The 21,689-nt window shown below is 39.3% G+C and overlaps 1 protein-coding gene across 8 annotated transcripts in view; it reads right to left on the minus strand.

Annotated features, from left to right (window-relative positions):
• The window catches only part of LOC115269089 (diacylglycerol lipase-alpha), a 430,920-nt gene that overhangs the window by 245,648 nt on the left and 163,583 nt on the right, over positions 1-21,689 (minus strand). For all 8 annotated transcript variants that reach the window (XM_062844784.1, XM_029877440.2, XM_029877438.2 and 5 more), the window contains exon 3: positions 15,339-15,435. In XM_062844784.1, the coding sequence (XP_062700768.1) occupies positions 15,339-15,433 (95 nt within the window). In that variant the 5' untranslated portion in view covers positions 15,434-15,435. The remainder of the gene's footprint in view (positions 1-15,338; positions 15,436-21,689) is intronic.

Here is a 21,689-nt window from a genome sequence, read left to right on the forward strand (position 1 = left end):
CTCTGGAGCCGGCCTTCTGACACCTGATACGAGTGTGATACACGTACAACGATACGCAGTGCCAAGAAAATTATAACAAGACTGACTTGAACTGAGAGAATTTTCAGTGTGGTACTAATTTCAAGCGCAATTGTACAGTGATTCCTGTATCACATGTGTGTCATAAGTATTACTGACCGACGAGGCTGACCAGTTGAAACGCCGGATCGAGCACTTTGGAAACCTTTTTCAAGTGTCGGCCACGCCATCAACACCTCAGCATGATCCGCCAAGGGTTCGACGTATTACCCGTGTCAACACCGAAGCTCCATCAGTGTAGGAGATAGAAACAGCCATCCGTAGCATGAAATCGAACAGGGCTCCAGGGGTCGATCGCATATCAGCTGAGATGCTCAAAGCTGACCCCGTAGTATCCGCACAACTGCTGCATCAATCATTCTGCAACATATGGGAAACCGCGACATTTCCGGCCGACTGGATGCAAGGCGTCTTAGTAAAGATACCCCAAAAAGGGTGACCTTACTGTATGCGATAATTGGCGGGGCATCATGTTATTTTGTATCGTTCTCAAAGTCCTCTGCAAAGTGATCCTTAACCGGATACAGGAGAAGATTGACGCAACTCTCCGACGGCAGCAAGCAGGATTCCGTGCCGGACGATCCTGTGTGGACCATATTGTCACACTCCGAATCATCTTGGAGCAAATCAATGCAATGAATCCCAAGAGTCTCTCTACCTGGTGATCATTGATTACGAAAAAGCTTTCGAACGTCTCAATCACGGAAACATCTGGGAAGCCCTCAGGCGCATGGGTCTCCCTGAGATAATCATCGACCTTATTGAAGCACAGTACAGGGCATTTTCGTGCAGAGTACTGCACCACGGTGTTCTGTACGATCTCATCCGGGTCGTTGCTGGAGTGAGGCAAGGATGTATACTATCATCGCTACTGTTCCTGGTTGGTGTGATTGATCGTGAACTGTGGGTTGCTGTGGCAGTCCATTGCCACGGAGCACCTGACTTGCACTTAGATCAATGCCGCTCTGATATTTATTAAATTAGACAAGAAATTACGCTGTGTGCATCATCCCATTGCAGAAACGGAGAATCTAACATCCCACCAAACGAAAATATAGCTCATTACTACAAATCTAGTACTTCACCGACCGTATCCTATTCCAGCATATTTGCAACAAAGCTTTTTTATTCAAGTTTTCCAAGGCACGCTTATCGTCGATCATCGCAGGGTATATCACAAACCCCCAAGAACAAACAACTCATTTTTCATCCGATACCGAAAGCCGAGTAACCTCGCCTCGCTAACATAGCCCAATTATCGCACGAACAGCCTCACATTCCCACCGGCAGTGGCTACTGGGTTGGCATGACAAGCTGCCTATTGCCCGATATTAACCCACATTAAGCCGTCTCCTAGGCCTCCTATGCCCCTTCTCCGCCGAGAAAAAAAAAAAAACAAACACCGACAAACCTACCCTAATCAATCATTCGCTGTGCTATGTGCGTGCGTGTAGGTTCAATTTCCACTTTCACTTGCGGGACTTGGCGGCGCGGCGCGTTGACCACCACGCACTAGAGGACTAGAGGGAACACCCCCACCACAAGCAGCCTTGAATGTAGGTCGTCACGAATGTCAATATCCTCGCGTCAACGGAGCTTTCGCCTTCTTCTAACCTCCCGGCGCGGCACTTTCCGCGTCCGCAATCGAAATGGAAGTTATGCGAGGAGAGTGTCAGGTGGCTTTTACGAGCGTAGTTTTTCCTCCGGTTTGGTAAGTTGAGTCAATTTTCCCTTTTTCGAGTTTCTTTGGGTTGGCACGTCGGTGGAAAGTGCTTCAGTTCAGTGAAGAAGTCGTCAGGTCGTCACAGTAGTAACTCGACAAACGAGCCTTTTTCGAGAATTGGCTTTGTCGTCAAGATTTCTTTATTTCTACATTTGAAATATTCAACAATTACGTTGGTCGCTAGAAGCCAAATTGACAACGCAGTTAGCAAAGCTTTCAAAGATAGAGAATCAATCCATTCGTCGCAAATCATCTATTGGAAAAATCATTGAGCACGAAAACATTTGCACGTGACACTCTATTAATGATTTCAATAATTGTTTGACAGTTGTTTCATTAGTCGAAAACAGCTGAAGCGGTGTTCTGGATTGACACTTGTACCTACATATAAATGCTGTGCAACATATGTTCATTTTCCCGCAGACAATCGAGTAAAGGGGTTGTTTTCCCCACTCCATTTACAGTTTTCATCGTGCCGATTCGTTGTAGGGATGAAAACCGTAAAATGAACCTGGAGAGAAAACAGGAATTTTCAATCCCAAACAAAAGTGATCTCTGAAGCGCACACAAAAATGTGAACCGGAATGATATGCGAACTTTTTACGGAACTGTCATCAGCGTGCGGAGGTAAACTGCGCCGTTTATCACCGTGTGTAATGTAATAACCTTATGTATATCTGTTCAAACAGAATTTGTTTAAACTATGGAAACGCTTTGCCCTTGTCCATTCTGCAACAGTCTTCTCTACCGCAACACTTTGTTGCAGCAGCATTGTTTATTGCCACTCACTGACGACTGTTTGCAGTCTGCTCAGCCCACCTCTGAGCACTTACTTGTCAGATGGAGTGGTGGAGAGGTTGCCGTCGCGTCGCCATCACGACAAATGACGACGACGTCGTTCATCGATTTGCATACCTACATCCATTTGTATGCCGTTTCGAGCATTGGAAAGCACATTTTGCTGTTCGTGATTATATCTTGACTTATATGATTTCCATGTTGTATACAGCACAGACGCAATCACAAAAGCTTATTGGGGGAGGGCCTGACTGGCTTCAGCTACAATTAGTTAAATGATGGGTTTAGTTATTTCTCTAAGGAGCTCATATGGCCGATGTGGTAAACTCAGAAATATCTCTTAATATCTTGAGCGTAGAGAATCGCTGCTTCTGCCACTCGCAACTACCGCAACTCGCAACTTTCCCGGGAATTTATTATTGGGAATATAAAAGGCTCATCAATTCTAGCATTTCTGCAAGAAATTCTTCAGAATTCTTCAAGGAAGTTTATCAGATGACTCGAAGAAAAAAATCTAAAAATTATGAGTGGAAATTCTCGAGGGTAATTTTTTGGTCAATTCTGTGGGGAATTCATTGAAATATCTGAGAAGAATTATTGATATTTTAGACAAGAATTTTTAGAAATTGATCGGAGCTCTTGAAGGAATAACTCATAATTCTTTGCAATAATTCATCCGAGAAATTCTGTAGGGGTATTTTTCAGAATTCCGAAGGAGAATTCATTAAAACTCCTCTGAGGAGTTTATTGAAATGGTTTAGGAAAATCTACGGAATTCCAGAGGGATAACTTTAAAAATTTTAAATTTCGTTCATCGGGAAATTGCTTAGAAGTTTTGATAAAAGTTTATAAAATTTCTAAGCGGTTTCCCGATGAACGAAATTTCCAAATTTTGAAGTTATCTCTCTGGAATTCCGTAGATTTTCCTATCTTATTTATAGTTTAGGTATAAAATTTACCAAAAAGTTTCCAAAACAATTGTCCTCACTTGAAAGTTCACTTGAAATTCCTGTAGGGATTAACATAAATAGGAAAACAGTTCATTCAGGAAGTTTTTAAATCCTTTAAATAAATTTTCGTGTACACTGAAGTTTTTTTTACGACTGTAATGGTACCGCGTAAAAAGTCAAGTCACGATAGATGTAAAAAAAACTAAAGCTTTTAAGGGGGTTCCAGGATGCTTCAGGGAGACGATTAAGGTCATTTCAGGGAGGTTTCAGATGAATTGAAGAGGAAAATAGTGGGTTCCAGGCAGGCTTGTCAGAAACTCCTTGGCGAGGAAATGAGGAAGCGATTTCGGCGATTTTCTGAGGAGTAAGAATAAAACTCAGCAATCATAGCTTTGTGGGATTGGATTTCTCAGTTATTAAGTGACAAGTATTTCATACAAGTCCGACGTTTCGGTCTTTTTGTTGTGGCCTTCTTCAGGGATTGCTAAAATATGTAATAACATTGAACATAAACATAAAACACTGAATTTTGAATCCACTGTTGTCTTCCGTCTACTGTCATATTTTTTTTTCTTCTGATGTGACTCTCATTCTATTGTCAAACCAGGAGAGATTGTATATACTTAATATAAATTCTTGTCTTCACTTAATGACTGAGAAAGCCAATCTCAAAAAAGTTGATCAGTATCCAGTCGAAATCACCAACGCAAATCCTCAACACCTCTGAGCACGAGCTTGCCATGCAACGAAGAGTTCGTTCAACACTAGGGTGGAACTAATTTGGAATAAATCTCTCCGGAATATGATTTCGAAACAAGCGATCTGTGCAAAAAAATGAGCGATTTCGGTTGATATTGAAGGGTGGCGCAAAGCGTTTAAGTGTAATTTATGCAAGAGCAAACATTCAAAAAACATTTCAAATTTGATTTTCAAACATAGCTTTTCTAGATCAAATTGGTGATTTTAGAACCCAATTGGACCAAATTTGACCTCGATATTGCGATATCTACTGGTTTACGGGATAACTAAAAAAAATCTTTTGTAGTATATTTTTTTGGATTGGATACTAAAACGAGACATTTTTTTATCAATTGGGTTGTTTAGTGAATAAAATACATAATGCTATTTTCTATAGCCTAATTGAAAGAGCTCATTTTTCTAACTATAACGTGATTTTATTGGATTCCAATACCTTTGTTTTGATGGGTAAATTTACAAAATAATCGATAAAGTGACAGTTCGACCCGAACAAAAAAAATCCACATGCAAACTTTAAATGCAATTAAAAAATAGTTCCCGGACTCCAAAAGTTATGAAATTTTTGTCATTTTTGGGCGGAGAATCCGATTATGAAATAATCCGGATACCCCTAAAGAACCCAATTATCTCGTAAACCAGCACTGAAAGACGGCTTGCGGTTATAACAAGCACAAAAATGTTTTCAAATTTACTATGGCAAAACATAATCTTCAACCCATAAACGCTTCTTGTGTGTATTATGTTTCCTATCATATCAACCGGTTCGATAGCTGAGTGGTAGCGGGCGAGCCTGGTGATCTCACAATTCTTCATTCGAATCCGGTTGCCAACAGAAACTTTTTTGATTGTAAATCGGATCCATGGTAAAATTGAAAACATTAATCTGTTGAATTGAAACGAAACTCAGTCTGTACAAATCAAGTGGCGTTGTGCATTTATGTTGACCCTCAGAATAGTAATTTCAACCGCAAGCCGTCTTTCAGTGAGTAGAGATATCGCAATTTTGAGGCCAAATTTGGTTCAATTGGGTTCTAAAATCATCGATTTGATATAAAAAGAAGTTATGTTTGAAAATTAAATTTGAAATGTTTTTTGAATGTTTGCTCTAGCATAAATTACACTTAAACCGTTTGCACCACCCTTAAGTATCGACCGAAATTGCTCATTTTTTGCACAGATCACTTGAGTTTTTGAGGTTAATGGGAACTCCATGAAATTTCAAGGGGGCTTTTAGAACGTATCAATGCGTTTCCGGACGTTACAAGGGGTTACTGGACGATTCAGAGAGATTTCAGAGGCTATCAGGGAGTTTTAGGGGGCATCCGGAGGGGTTTTGATGTGTCAGGTGGGTTTTCAGTTACATCAGTTACATCAGTTATCTTAGATTTTTTACCAAATAGCAAGCTTGGTTGAATGGCTAAATTTTGTGATGCTTATTTATGGAATACAAAAACAGCATGCCAATTTTTCCCGATATGCCGGAACCGGTTCCGGTAGGGAAAAGGAAGGACTTTGAAAACCATATGCTGATATAGAGTGCATTTTTGTGCTACTGCTACAAGAATTTTCACTTGTATTCAATTTAAACAAACATCATGCTAAGAGCAAAATACCTGGGATTCTTTTACAAATACTTTCAAAGACACCTGCAGAAATTCCTTTAGGCATTTATTCAGAAACTTCTTCAGTTGATTCTTTCAGAAATTTCACAAGGGACTTCTCCAGGAGTTTCTTCTTCGTGAATTCTTCCATGGGCATCTTGCAGGATTCTGATAGTGATTGTTTCAATATTTGTTCCAAGAAATGCGCCAAGAATTCCTCACACTATTTCTTCAGATTTTTTTACAGACTACTTCTTCAAGGATTCATCGACGAATTTCTACAGGCTTTTTTCCATAGCTTCCTTCAGTGATTCCATCATAGATTGCTCCAGAAATTTTTTCAAGAATTCATATTTTGGTTTCACCAGATATTCCTCCGGGAATTTATCCTGGTATATAGAGGCTCAGAGCAGGAACCTCTTCCAGAAACCCTTACAGGAAATTTTATCGGAGATTTTTTTAAAAAATAATCCAGGAGTTCCTTAAAACATTGTACAAAATCATCTTTTTTGAATCCATGCATTCCATCCATGCATCCAACAATAATTCGACTAAAAATTATTGGGGACATGGGTTCCTCCATATTTTTTCCAACAGAAATTCTTCCAGGATTTTTTTTAGAAAGTTTTCTTGGAATTTTCTAAGGAATTCCTCATGGGATTGCATCCGAGATTCCTTATGGGTTTTCTTCAGGAATTCCTCCATGTTTTCCTTCAAGAATTCCTCCAAGGATTCTCCCGTGAATTTCTTCTGTGTTTCTTCCAGGAACAACTCCACGGTTTATTTAAAAATTCCACCAACGATTCCCTCAGGAACACTTTTTAAGGAGCTCCTCTTTTTAATTCTTTAACCCTAAAAGGGATACCTGGGGTCCATTGGACCCCAGGCGCCTTTTAAAGCTCGTCTTTGATGGAACACACTCAGCGAGGTGACGAAACTGAGGCCATGAAGGTATCCCGTTTAGGGTTAAGAAACTCCTCCAGTAAATAATCCAGTAGTTCTTTCAGTGACTGTTTAAGGGTTCCCTTAGGAATGCCTCTACGAATTGCTTCCGGGATCCCTCCTGGGGTTTCTTCAGGAGTTCCTACAGAGGTTCCTTCAGGAACTACTACAGAGATTCCTCAAGGACTCCCTCCAATGAATCTTCTTAGAATTCCTTCAGGATTTCTGCATGGATTCCATCTGCAATTTCTTCAGGAATCCTTTCTGGGATTCCTACAGGAATTTCTCAAGGGATTCCTCCACGAATTTCTACAGAGATTTCTCCAGGAATTGTTTCAGGGATTCCTTTGGGAATGGCTGCAGGGATTCGTCTGAAAAATCATCCATGAATTCCTTCAAAAATGCCTCTAGAGTTTCCTCCAGTATTTCCAGATATTCCTCCGTTAATCCCTACAGGCATTTCTCTAGTATATTCTCCAGGAATTCCTCGAAAATTTTCTGCAGGGTTTAATTCTGGAAATCCTTCTGTGATTCTTCCTGGAACAACTTATTTTAAAAATTCCTACAAAAATTCTCCCAGAAACTCTTCTTAAGATTCCTTCAGGAATTTCTCCTTGTATTCTTTAAGGAACTCCTCCAGGAAATAATTCAGTACTTCCTCCAGGAATTGCCTTAGGAATTCCTTCCCCTCCAAGGATTCCTCCAGAATTTCTTCAAGAATTCCATCTGCGATTTCTTCAGGAATTATTCCTGGTATTTCTCTACGATTTTTTAAGAGATTCATCCAAAAATTTCTTCAGGAATTCCTCTAGGAATTCCTGTAGGGGTTTCTCTAAAAATTCATCCAGGAATTCATCTAGCGATTTCTCCAGAAACTCCGCCACAAAATCTTCAGGAGTTCCTCTGGAAATTCCTTCAGGAATTCCTTCAGGCATTCTTCTAGGATATCCTCCAGGGATCCATCCAAGAATTCCTACAAGATTTTTCTTCAGAGATTCGAAATTCCTCCAAGAAATCCTCCAGGTTTTCCTCAATGCATTCCTTCAGGACTTCCTCCAGGCATTCCTCCAGAGATTCCTCTAGTAATTGCTTCCGGGGTTCTTCCAAGAATTCCACCAGGAATTAATACAGAAATTTATCCAGAGAATCTTCAAGGGATTCCTCCAGGGATTTTTTCCAGAGACTCCTGCAGGAATTTATCTAAAGATTTCTCCAGGAATTACTTCAGGAAATCCTCCAAGAATTCGATCAGGAATTTTCCTAGCCATTCTTCCAGAAAATTTTCCAGGGATTCCTCCTTGGATTCTTGCAGCGATTTCTCCAGGATTTTTTTCAGCGATTCCTCCAGGAATTGCACCAGATATTCTTCCAGGAATTGCTTCAGGGATTCCTCCAGGAAATTTTTCCAGGAGCTTCTCCTGGGATTGCTTTAGGATTCATTCCTTCGGAAATCCCCGCAGGCATTCCTCCAGGATTTCATCCAGGAATTTCTCCAGGAATTTCTGCAGAGATTTCTTCAATAATTCTTCCAGGATTTACTCTAATTTTTTTCAGGAATTCCTCCAAGAATTCTTGCAGATTTTTCTCCAGAAATTGCTGCATGAGTTTCTCCAGGAAGTTCTTCAGGAATTTCTTCACTAATTTCTCCAAGAATTCCCTCAGAGATTCCTTCAGAAATTCTTTCGAGGATTTCTCCAGAAATTTCTCTAGAAACTCCTTCAGTATTTTTACAAAAAAATCTCCCAGAGTTCCTCTAGAGTTTCGTTCAGAAATTCATCCAGTAATTGTATCAAGAATTTCTTCTTAGATTCTTCCAAGAACTTCCTCAAGGATTCCTGCAGCAATTCTCAAAGGAAAACCTCCAGGAATTTCTCCAGGTATTCCTCCAGGATTTCATCCAGGAATTTCTCCATGAACTCCTCCTGGAAATTCACCTGGAATAACCCCAAGAATTTCTTCAGGAATTCGTCCAGTAATTTCTCAAGGAATTGATCCAGGAATAGCTCCTAGACATCCTTCAGAAATCATGTCAGCAGGATTTCTTTTTAGAAATTCTTCCAAGAAATTCTCCAGCAATACCTTCAGGAAATTTTCAGGGACTCCACCAGGCATTTTCTAAAGAATTTCTCCTGAGATCATTACAGGGCTTCCTACAGGGATTTTTCCTTGATTTTTCCTAGGAATTTTCCCAGGGATTCCTCCAGGAAATCCTCCAGAAGTTCCTCCAAGGATTCTTCCAGTAAATCCTCTAAGGGTTTCTTCAGAAATTCTTCCAGGGAAATCTCCAGAAATACCTTCAGTATTTTTTTCAGGGATTCCTCCAGGTATTCCTCCAGGAATACCACGGGTATGCCTCTAGGAATTCTTCTATGCTTTCCTCCAGGATTTTATCCAGGAATTTCTCCAGGAACTTCTCCTGAAATTCTTCCAGGAATTATCTCAGGACATCCTTCATAAATTTTGTTAGCAATTTCTCTAGTGATTTCTCCAGGCATTTCTCCAGGAATATCTCCTGAGATTCCATCAGGAATCCCTTCACGAATTTCTCCAGAGATTTTTGCATGCATTTCTCCAGAGATTTCAAGACCAACAATTAAAAAGGCCACATCAACATTGCGTAAACAAACACGTTTCCGTCCACTTAGGGCCTTCTAGGATCCACCCACGCATCTCAACACCATTAATAGAAAGCTTGATGTATGCGCTATCTGTTAGTGGTGGTGAGGTGTGTGGGTGGAGTTCAAAAGGCCTCAAGTCGATAGAAACATGTTTGTTTGCAAAATGTTGCAATTGATGGTCTTGATTTTCCCATGGATTCTTCCAGGAAATCCTTCAAAAGTTTCTCAGAGGATTCTTTCAGGAAATCCTCTAAGGATTTCTTCAGAAATTCTTCCAGGAGGTGAGCTTCCTGGAACACCTTTAGGAATTTTTCAGGGATTCCTCCAGATATTCCTCCAGGGATTTCTCTACAAATTTCTTCAAGGATTCCCGCTGGGATTTCTTCACAAATTCCATGGAGGATTTCTCCAGGAATTCCTCCAGAAATTCCGCTCCAGGAATTTCCTAAGGGATTTGTCAGATATAGAAATCTCCCAGAATTTCTCTGGAGATTCCTCTAGAAATTCATCCAGTAATTCTTCCAAGAATTTCTCTAGAGATTCCTCCTGCAACATACTGGAAAAACTTGTAATTAGAAGGCACGAAATGTTGCTAATTGGAAAATTGAGAGATGAAATTTGTGAAAAAAATCGCGTTCTGGTGGGATTCGAACCCACGACTCCGTATTCGCTAGACCGGCGCTTTAACCAACTAAGCCACAGAACAGGTAATGGTTCTGCGGAATAGAAAGCCAAACTGACTCCGAAGCCGCACCGTGAACACTCCTATTTCACAAACTCATCTCTCTTTTCGGCTTAGATGCCAATCCACAACACACTCCTGTTTGTGCCCACTACCTACAAGTGCGAGCGAGTTATTTATATGAAGCCGAGACTTACTCTCGCACTCCGCATACCTAGCCACCAGGCAGTTTGTTTTGCTGGTGTCTAATTAGTATGCGTCGAGAGCTCGGCACGGTCGGACGCTCGGACGACCGGACTGCGCCAAGTGACGCAAGCAAGGGTACAATGATACATATTGCCCATTTTACTGGCATTTTACCAGGTTAGCTGGTATGTCTGAAACATACTGGAAAAACTTGTAATTAGAAGGCACGGCATCTAAGCCGAAAAGAGAGATGAGTTTGTGAAATAGGAGTGTTCACGGTGCGGCTTCGGAGTCAGTTTGGCTTTCTATTCCGCAGAACCATTACCTGTTCTGTGGCTTAGTTGGTTAAAGCGCCGGTCTAGCGAATACGGAGTCGTGGGTTCGAATCCCACCAGAACGCGGTTTTTTTCACAAATTTCATCTCTCAATTTGCCAATTAGCAACATTTCGTGCCTTCTAATTACAAGTTTTTCCAGTATGTTTCAGACATACCAGCTAACCTGGTAAAATGCCAGTAAAATGGGCAATATGTATCATTGTATCCTCCTGCAACTCTCGCAGGAATACCTTTAGGAATTCCTCCAGGAATACCTTTAGGAATTCCTCCAGGAATTCCTGAAGGAAATACCACATGATATTTTCCAGGAATTCTTCCAGGAAATTCTCTAGGAAGTGTTCCTGGACATTCTTCAGAAATTATGTCAGCAATTTCTCCAGAAATTTCTTTAGAAAATCCTTAAGGTATTTCTTCAGAGATTCTTCCAGGAAATTCTCCAGGATTTTTTCAGGGATTCCTCCAGACATTCCTCCGGAAATTCCTTTAGAGATTCGCCCAGGAATTGCTTCAGGGGTTCCTCCAGGTAATTATCCTCCAGGAAATCCTCCAGAAATTTCTCCAAGGGTTCTTCCAGGAAAACCTCCTAGGATTTGTCAAGGGATATTTTCAGAAATTTATCCCAGAATTTTTCTGGAGATTTCTTTAGTATTTTTTCCAGGAATTGCTCCAAGAATTCATCCAAGAAAATTCTTCAGGATTTCCTGCTGGGTCTTATTCAAGAATTCCTCCTAGAATTACGTCTGAAATTTGTTCAGAAGTATCTACAAGACTCTCTCTCTAGAGATTTTCAAAGGAATTTGCTTCAGGGATTTCTCCAAGAAATCCCCCAAGGATTTCTTCTGAAATTTCCCTATGATATCCTCTAGGAATTCTAGGAAGATTGCAGCTGATTTTTTTTTCTAGGGATTCCTCCCAGAATTCCTCCAGGAATTTCTCCAGAACTTTCTCCTAGGAATTCTCCAGAAATCAATCTAGGATTTCTTCTAGGATTTCCTCATGAGATCTCTTCAGATATTTCTTTAGGTATTCGTTCCAAAATTTATACAGGAATTCCTCCAGGTATACCTTCAGAAATTTATCCAGAGATTCCTCCGGGAATTCCTCCAGGGATTCTATAGGGTTTCCTCCAGGCATTCCTGTAGGAATTGCTCCTGGGATTAATCCAGGAATCTTCCAGTGATTGTTCCGGGAATTCCTCAAATTATTTCTTCAGAAATTCCTCACAGGTTCTCTTCAAAAATTCCTTCAGGAGTTTTTTTTTGGAAATTTTTGAAATCCTTCAATCATCTTTTCAGGGATGTACCTAAAAACTTCTCCAGGTTTACCTGATGATATTTTTAATTATTTCAAGAATTTCCAGAGGAATTCCTCCAGCAAATAGTATTGGAAGATGATTTAAAAAGGACTCATACAGGAACCAGGAAATTCTAGTCCTAAAAATCCTTAATCTTCCAGAAATTACTCACCGTTACCAGCACCACGTTGATTAATGAAGATCAGGCGAGTTTTTTTTTTACGTATTGTACAAAATTCAACAGCGTGATTGCTGAAAGATTAAATAACGCTTTTAGAGTATAATGTTATTATATTCAATTTCATCGTATTGCGTATGCATATGGAAGCTAGTATAGGCACAAATTTGCTAAGGGTGCTTGTACCCCCCCCCCCCCACCCCCCTGGCCGAAAAGCTGGCTACGCCCTTGTATGTAATAAGTTAAAAATGATCCAATAATTACTCTTAGTATGTTTTTATGCTGTTGATGTTTGCAAGCAACAGCTGTGTGCGAACAGTTTGGAGGAGCTCTCACAAATAAAAATTATTCGATTATATTACTAACATGTGTGATGAAAAGTACAACAATAATCATTCGTAGAATAGTTTTCGATTGTACGACGTATATTCAATGAGAAGATGACTATTTGTATGCTTTTAATTGAAATTCCCGAGCAAAGACGAAGAACAAAATGATAACAAGTTTTGTTACCAGGTTATCATTCGTTTGATAATTGAGTTTGTTATCATTCAGGTTGAATTAAGAGCCAAAAAAATGATAACTCAAATTTACTCCTCGAGTACCAAAATGATAAGAAGTTAAGTTATCTTTGAGTTCAAGTTGATAACAAATTGTGTTATACACTATTTTGTTCAAAATTGCATTTAGTTATCAACATGAAAAAAAGACAGCTGATTGATAACAGAGTTTGTTATCAATTTGTTATCATTTAGAGCTATTTTACCGATCAAAACAGTAAAAATCTACTTTACCGACATCGTCAGCAATAGAAAAAAGTTTCTTACTTTTTACAACCCATGTTTTTTATCTATTGGACCCAGCGGGATCGAGCGATTGCCGGTCGCAGCCGATAGCCCCTATACCAACGGGACTCAGTGAGAGGGAGAGTAGTTGAAGGCTACGCTTTCGTACTTCCGTCGCATCGGTGGTGAGAAATGGTATCTATTTTTAGATTCGAGGTTCATCAGACTCTCAGTTTTGGGAAAGCTTTGAAATATGCATTTGATAACTGATAACATATTTTGTTATCATTGAGTGTTTTTATGTTATCGAGATAGACCAAAATCAAAATACAATAACAAAATGATAACACCGATAACGCAGTTTATTATCAAAGTGATATCTTCTTGTTATCCGCCTTTGCTCGAGTAGTGTGTTCTATTCTATTTTTCCAAATATCTGGCGTGAAGTGAAGAATAGAAAAGGTAAGCGTCGTATTTTTTACGCAAGTGTATTAGTGAAATACTGTGTAAAGTTGCATTTTGGTGACGATTTTGAAGAAGCCATTTTGTGATGACACTAGAAAAGCCAGTACTTAAGAGTGTAAAACTCAGTGAATTTAGCATTCAAAAATAATTTAATATGTGGAAAAATATACTTTTTTACAATACATCATCATATGATTATATGCTACGCATAGTGAGTTCTCTTTATTTGAGTGTTTTTTTTTTTAAATTATTTTTTAAACAAATTGAAAAAAGAAGTTTAAATTACATGAAATTACAAGGGCGTTGCATACTTTTAAGCGTTTATTGGTGTATAGAGTCTTATGCATCAATTTACAAAACTGATTACACACCTTGAAAAACACTTCGTTAAGAGATTCAAGGCCAGATTTGGAATCTACCATGATGGATCTACCGAGAATAAGAGGCCACTCATGGAAAATAGTTGAAACGAAGTCGTACAGCACTTCGTTTGAAGGGGTTGCCAAATAACAAAAATATGACCAATGTAAATTGTTTGCCCAAAAACTTTAATATAAACTTAGTTTTAATGAAATTACGTTTAGGACGGAATTTCATATACATTATAGTTTTGATCTACGTTTGTCGTGATTGAAGGCATCATAATTATAAGATAAACTATACAATGCCTGTCACACTGTCAAAGTTACCCGAATTATCAAAGTTATCCCGTTCTACGGTAAATAGAAATAGAAAGCATTCCAGAAATAATTCTTTGTTTAATCAATGTCTCAAGGTGCAAGGCGACGACGAACTACTTTTGACTACTGCTTACTTTACGTTTATTGCACAGCTTAAAACTTACAACTGTGCAATACGGCTGACTTCAGTGTATGTCGTATTATCATTAACGCAGTGAAGCACTGCCACTCATTGGGACAAATAAATCAGTAGGGTAAATTGCCAATTATTGCACGGCTAAAAAAATGCCAATTGTTGCACACCCTATAAGAAAACATGGAGTGTGCAATAGTAGGTGAGTTTTTAGCCGTGCAATTGGAAAATCACCCTAACTTGAATCAGCGTGGTACTTCTCTCTCGTCATCTAGAGTTCCATCGATAGTAATGAGGGCCAAGATACATGAATCGTTGATAAGATCTTAGAAGTACATAACGTATGGCCATCGTATCCTCTACGAAACATTCTTACTTAAAGGTGGTCATAATATAATTCACGTACGACGAGTTATAGATGTTTCATTTCTCTTAGCAATAGAGGATAATTTTTACAAATTTCAGTAGGAGCTATATGTGTTTTAAGCATTTTCACTACTTTTAACGCAACCTAGAATATTAGGTGAAACAATTTCCAACTAAAAAATACATCAAAAATTGTGTTTTTTAGTGCTTTATGATTGCATTTGTAAAAACAGTTTTTTTTCAACTGTAACGGCTTTTTAAGTAGAGCACCTTTTTTATTATTGCTAATTTGGAGAAAACTTTCCGTTTCACGGTAGAACGAAAAGCTACCGCAGCTGTCAGACTACTGATTTTCACTGAGGTATCATCGATCTACTCTAGCAATGCAATGCCTTGTATACGACGCCGATAATCATTGTTTGTCGTTGGTGTTCAGTGCAATTCATCATTCAAGCATACATTGATTTGACCTTCAGTTTCAATGATAAGATGATTTTTATGGCTGCGGTATGACTTTGACAGCTGCGGTAGAACGTGGCGGCTACCGCCGAGTGGAAATTTTTCAAAAAAAAATCTGCAATAACAAGGAGTATTACTTACGTATACTCATCAATTCCCTGCCTATATACTCAGATAAAAGCGCCCATGCAGCCGGAATTTATTCGGCGCCTCCTCGCATTGCCCAATAGTTATTCGCATTCCTTACAACTTAATTACTATTTCATGACGATATAAGCTCTGGAGAATAAAAAACAAAACTCACCATATCAAGTGGATGACGAAGAGAAACAATCCGGGCACCACGAGGTCGTCGGAACCGACGGACCACCGCCGCCGGAACACCACGATACCAGGCATATCTGTAGAAGAGAAGAAACACACAAAAAAAATGTTTAGCTAATGAACGAATCAACTTAGTGGGTCATTTATTATGAATGGTTATTGGGACTGTGTGTCCGTTTCGGAATGGGTTTTCCTGAATTATGTACAGATAGTGGTACGGGAGGGAAAACGGGGAGCAGCATGCGTAATTCACGAGAGCATTCCGTAGTTGATCCGGACTTGATTGAGTCATTCTTGGGCTAGAGTTGGGTTCACTCCTCCTCTCCTCTTCTTGGCGTTACGTCCTCACTGGGACAAAGCCTGCTCCTCAGCTTAGTGTTCTATAAGCACTTCCATAGATTTTAACTGCCAATGACCATTTTGCATGTGTATATCGTGTGGCAGGCACGAAGATTCTCTATGCCCAAGGAAGTCAAGGAAATTTCCTTTACGAAAAGATCCTGGACTGACCGGGAATCGAACCCGTCACCCTCAGCATGGTCATGCGGAATACCCGTGCGTTTACCGCCTCGGCTATATGGGCTATATTGGGTTCACTGAAACGGATTATAGATGTTGGGCCAAAAATTCTTATATTAAATATTTCTGGTTCTTTACAAAGGTCGCGGGGTGGTCTTGGTTTGAATTGACCTTATTCATCAAGAGACAAGGGCGTAGTCAGCTTTTCGGCCAGGGGGGGGGGGGGCGAGCACCCTTACACTGAAAACCACTTTGCAGTAACAAGGAGTTCAAATACTTCATCATTTAAAAAAAAAATAAAAGTGAAGTATGAAATATGGGTGATTAACAGGAATGGTTCAATGGAAGAATCATATATGATTATAATCCTGAGGAATTCTTCAAGATATTGCTTCAGGAATTTCTTAAAAAATGCCATCAAATTTGAATTTATCCAGCAGTTTCTCCAGAAATTTCTTTAATATTTTTTTCCAGGTTATTTTAATGTAGATATTTCAGCAGAAATAACCTTCGGAAAACTTGCAGTAATTCCGTTGGGAATACCTTCAGAAATTTCTTTAATAATTCCTCCAGAAGTTTTATTACGAATTTCACCATGCATTCTTTTGAGAATTTCCCCAGTAATTCTTTACAAATATCATTCTTAATTCCACCAGAAATCCGTTTGTGAAGCTCCAGAAAATACTTTAAGAATTTCTCCGGGAAATCTTTCAAAAATCCCAATCAAACTAAGATTTCTTTCCTTGAGGAATACCGTAAGAATTTTTTTGGAGAAATTTCTTTGAAAAATCCTTTAATGTATTCCTTCGGAATTACGGGAAAAAATTCTTTGAAAATTTCTAAAGGAATTCCTTCGGAAATTCCTGGAGGAATATCTTTGGAAGTTGCTAGAGGAATGTATTCGGAAATTTTTAAAGGAATCAATTAAAAAATAATTTCAGGAATTTATTGCAAAAATCCTTGAGGAATTCCACCGGAAATTCCTTGACAAATTCTTCATAAATTTCTTGAGGAATTGCTTCATTTCTAAAGCTCCTTGAGAAATTCATAAGACATTCCTTCGAGAGTTCTCCTACGAATTCCTTTAGAAGATTCTACGGGAATTCCTTGAGGAATTTCTTTGAAATAGATTTAGAATATTCCTTGAGGAACTCCTTTGAAGTTTTCGTGAGGAATTCTTCCGAAAATTGCTTGAGGAATACCTTCAAAAATTCTTGGAGGAATTCATCCGGAAATTTGTGTGAGAATTCCTTCCCAAATTCCTGAAGCAATTCTTTCGAAAATATTAAAAAAAAATTCCACTAAAAGTCTCATGAGATATCCCTTCTGAAATTCCACAAGGAATTTCTTTAAAAATCTTTCAAAACTTCCTTGAAAAAATATTTCGGAAATTCCTGAAGAAATGCTTTTTGTGATTTTTTTTTTCGCAGAGGAACTCATTCGGAAATTCTTTGAAGAATTCCTTTAAAAATGCCTTGATAAGGAAAATTCGGAAATTGTTAAAGGAGTTCGTTTGGAATTTTTTTTGACATATGTCTGAAATGTCTTATGGAATAGCTTCGGAAATTCCGTGAGAAATTGTTTGATATGTTCGTTGAGGATTTTTTTCGTTTTTTTTTATAAATCTTTACGAAACTCCTCAAGGAATTCCAACGAAAGATCCTTGAGAAGTTTCTTCGGATATTTCTCAAGAAATTCCTTTAAAATGTATTGCGGAACTCCTACGAAAACTTGGAAAACTTCTTCGAACGTTCCTTCAGAAACACGTTTGGGGATTATGTGAGAAAATCCTAAGGATTTTTTTTTGAGGACAACCGTCAAAAATTTGTGGAGGAATTCATTCGGAAATTTTTGGTATTTCAAAGCAAATCCATAAGAAATTTCTTTGGAAATTCCGGGAGGGGTTTCTTTGGAAATTCGTAGAGGAATTCCTTCGGAAATTCCTGGACTAACGCCTCCGGAAACTCATGGAGGCATTCTTCGGGAAAATCCTGGAGGAATTCCCTCGGAAATTCCTGGAGTAATTTTTTCGGAAATACCTGGAGAAATTCCTTCCTGAAATTTCTGGAGGAATTCCTTCGGAAATTCATGGAGGGATTCCTTCAGAAAATCCTTGAGCGATTCCTTCGCAAAAGTCCTGGAGGAATTCTTTCTGAAATTTATGGAGGAACTCCTTTGGAAATTCGTGAAGGAATTCCTGGAGAAATTCTTTCGAAAATTCCTAGTGGAATTCCTTCAGGCATTCATGAAAGAATTCCTTCGGAAATTCCAGCAGAAAATCCTTTGAAAATTCCAGGTGAAATTCCTTTGAAAATCCCTGGAGGAATTCCATCGGAAATTACTACAGGAATTCCCTCGGGAATTCCAGGATGAATTCCTTCGGAAATTGCCGGAAGATTTCCCTCGGAAATTCCTGAAGGAATTCCTTCGGAAATTTATGAAGGAATTCCTTCGTAAATTCCAGGAAGAATTCCTTCGGAAATTGCAGAAGGAGTTTCTTTGAAAATTCCTGGAGGATCTCCTTCGGAAACTCTTGAAGGATTTCCTCCGGAAATTTCTTAAGAAATTCATCCGGAAATTTATAGAGGAATTTCTCAGGAAATTCCTGGAGGAATTCCTTTGAAATTCGTGGAGGAATTTCTTCAGAAATTCGTGAATGAATTCTTTCGGAAAATTTCTGGAGCAATTCCTTCGGAAATTCATGGAGGAACTCCTTCGGAAAATGCTTTAGGATTTCCTTCGCAAAATTTCTGGTGGAATTCCTTCGGAAATTCATGGAGGAACTCCTTCGGTATTTCCTGGAGGAATTCCTCCGGAAATTCCTCGAGGAATTTCTTCGGAAATTCGTGGAGGGATTCCGTCGGAAAATTGCTGGAGGAATTTCTTTGGAAATTCATGTAGGAATTCCTTCGCAAAATTCCTGGAGGAATTCATTCGGAGATTTATGGAGGAATTCCTTCGGACATTCATGGAGGAATTCCTTCGGAAATTCCAGGAGGACATCCTTTAAAAATTCCATGAGGAATTTCTTTGAAAATTCCTAGAAGAATTTCTTCGGAAATTCTTGGAGGAATTCCGTCGGAAAATTCTTGGAGGAATTCCTTCGGAAATTCATGGAGGCATTCCTTCGGGAAATCCTTTAGAAATTCCTTGGCAAAATTCCTGGTGGAATTTGTTCGGCAATTCATGGAGGAATTCCTTCGAAAATTTATGGAGGGATTTCTTCGGACATTCATGAAGGAATTCCTTCGGAAATCCTTTGCAAATTCCAAGAGGAATTCCTTTGAAAAATCCTGGAAGAATTCCTTCGGAAATTCCTGGAGGAATTCCTCCGGAAATTCCTAGAGTAATTGCTACAGAAATTTGTGGAGGAATTTTTCCGAAATTTCCTGGAGGAATTTCTTCGAAAGTTCCTGAAGGATTTCCCTCGGAAATTCCTGGAGGAATTGCCACGGAAATTCCTGGAGGAATTCTCTCGGAAATACACGGAGGAATTCATTCGGAAAATCCTGAAGGAATTCCTTCGCAAAACTCCTGGTGGAATTAAATCGGAAATTCATGGAGAAATTCCTTTGGAAATTTTCAAAGGAATTTCTCCAGGAATTCCCGACAGAATTTCTCCTGGAATTTCTAAAGGAATTCTTCCTGGAATTTCCAAAAAAAATCTTTCAGGAATTTCCAAAAGAGTTTCTCCAGGAATTTCCGAAGGAATTTCCAAGTATTTCCGAAGGAATTCATCCAAGATATTCCGGAGGGATTTCTCCAGGAATTTCCGAAGAAATTCCCCTAAGAATTTCCGAAAGAATTCCTGCAGGAATTTCCAAAGGAATTCCTCCGTGAATCTTCAAACGAATTCGTCCAGCAATTTCCGAAGGAATTCCTCCCGGAATTTCCGAAAGAATTCCTCCAGGAATTTTTGAAGAAATTCCTAACGGAATTTGTAAAGGAATTCCTCCATGAATTTTCGAGGGAATTCCTCTTGGAATTTCTAAAAATAAAATCCAAAAAGACTTTCCGAAAACATTTCTCTAGGAATTTCCGAAGGAATGCCTCCAGGAATTTCTGAAGGAATTCCTCCAGGAATTTCCGAAAGAATACCTCCAGGAATTTCCGAAGGAATTCTTCCAGTAATTTCCGAAAAAAATATTCCAGCAATTTCCGAAGGAATTCCTCCTGGAATTTCCAACGGAATTCGTCCAGTAATTTCCGAAGGGATTCCTCCAGGAATCATAAAAAGCATTCCTCTAAGAAGTTTAGAATGATTTTTTTCCAGGAATGTCCTAGTGAATTCATCCAAGGATTTCCTCAGGAATTTCTCTATAGATTTCTGAAAGAATTCCTCCAGAAATTTCCGGAGGTATTCATCCAAGATTTTTCGAGGGAACTCCACAAGGAATTTCTTCAGGAATTTCCGAAGGAATTCTTCCAGGAATTTGCGAATGGATTCCTCCAAGAATTTTGGAAGGAATTCCTTCTGGAATTTTTTAAGGATTTCCTCCAGGATTTTTTGAAGAAATTGCTTCAGGAATTTCCGAAGCAATTCCTCCCGGAATTTCCGAAAGAATTCCTCCAGGAATTCCTAAAGAAATTCCTTCTGGAGTTTTCGAGAATCTCCAAAGGATTTTGTCCAGCAATTTCTGAAGGAATTCCTCCCGAAATTTCTGAAAGAATTCCTCCAGGAATTTCCGAAGGAATTCCTCCTGGAATTTCCGAAGGAATTCCTCCAGGCATTCCGCTAGGAATTTCCGAAGGAATTCCTGCAAGAATTTCCAAAAAAATCCAAAAAGTATTTCCGAAAAAATTCCTCCACGACTTTCCGAAGGAATTCATCCAGGAATTTTCAATGACCTTCGTCCAGCAAGTTCCGAAGGAATTCCTCCAAGAATTTCCAAAAGAATTCCTCCAAGAAGTTTGGAATTATTTTGTCCAGGAATTTCGTAAGGAATTCACCTAAGGATTTCCTCACGAATTTCTCTATGGATTTCTGAAAGAATTCCTCCAGGAATCTCCAAAGGTATTCATCCAAGATTTCCCCAAGGAACTGCCCAAGGAATTCCCAAAGGAATTCCTCCAGGTATTTCCGAAGGAATTCCTGCACTAGTACTACCTGTACTAGTCAAAAACAGCTCTGATCATCTAAGTCATAGTTTCCCAAACTGTGGGTCGCGACCCCCAAGAGGGTCGCCGGCCTTCATCCAGGGGGTCGCGAGGGACAGTTGAATGTTTTACTGTAACAGACAACAAATGAGGGAATTTCTATGGTGGGTCGCGAAAAGTACGTCTGCTGGCAAAGGGGGGTCGCACACCCGAAAAGTTTGGGAACCTATGATCTAAGTTTTTCGGTCAAGTTAGAATATAGTTGCTCGGTCAGGGAGGGGGGGGGGGGGCACGCCCCCCCCCTCCCTGGCTACACCCGTGTCAAGAGATTATATCAAATGCCATCAGACAGCACATGGTTCAGTCATGAACCACATTTCAACATATGTACGTACAACTGCGATCCGCAATTGATATCCTTCCCCAATGAATGCCAACTATAAAGCAGCAGCGTTTTCCACATCCGTCGCGAAACCTCTTGGCAAACCGTAACTGATGACAGCAGTTAAAATTTATCATCCTAATTTACGACGCAAGTTTTTCTCTTTTGTCCTGCTTTATAGTTAGGGAATCGCGCTACTTGGGCGGTGGCTTCTATATTCGTCTGTTTTCCACTATAACTCAGTCAAACTTGAATCAATTGACACAACTTTTGGAATGTGGTGAGATAGGTATAGTATCTACCCGTGTACAACATTTCAAGTCAATTGGTTCA

Source organism: Aedes albopictus, chromosome 1 (assembly GCF_035046485.1).
Source record: "Aedes albopictus strain Foshan chromosome 1, AalbF5, whole genome shotgun sequence".
NCBI lineage: Eukaryota > Metazoa > Arthropoda > Insecta > Diptera > Culicidae > Aedes > Aedes albopictus.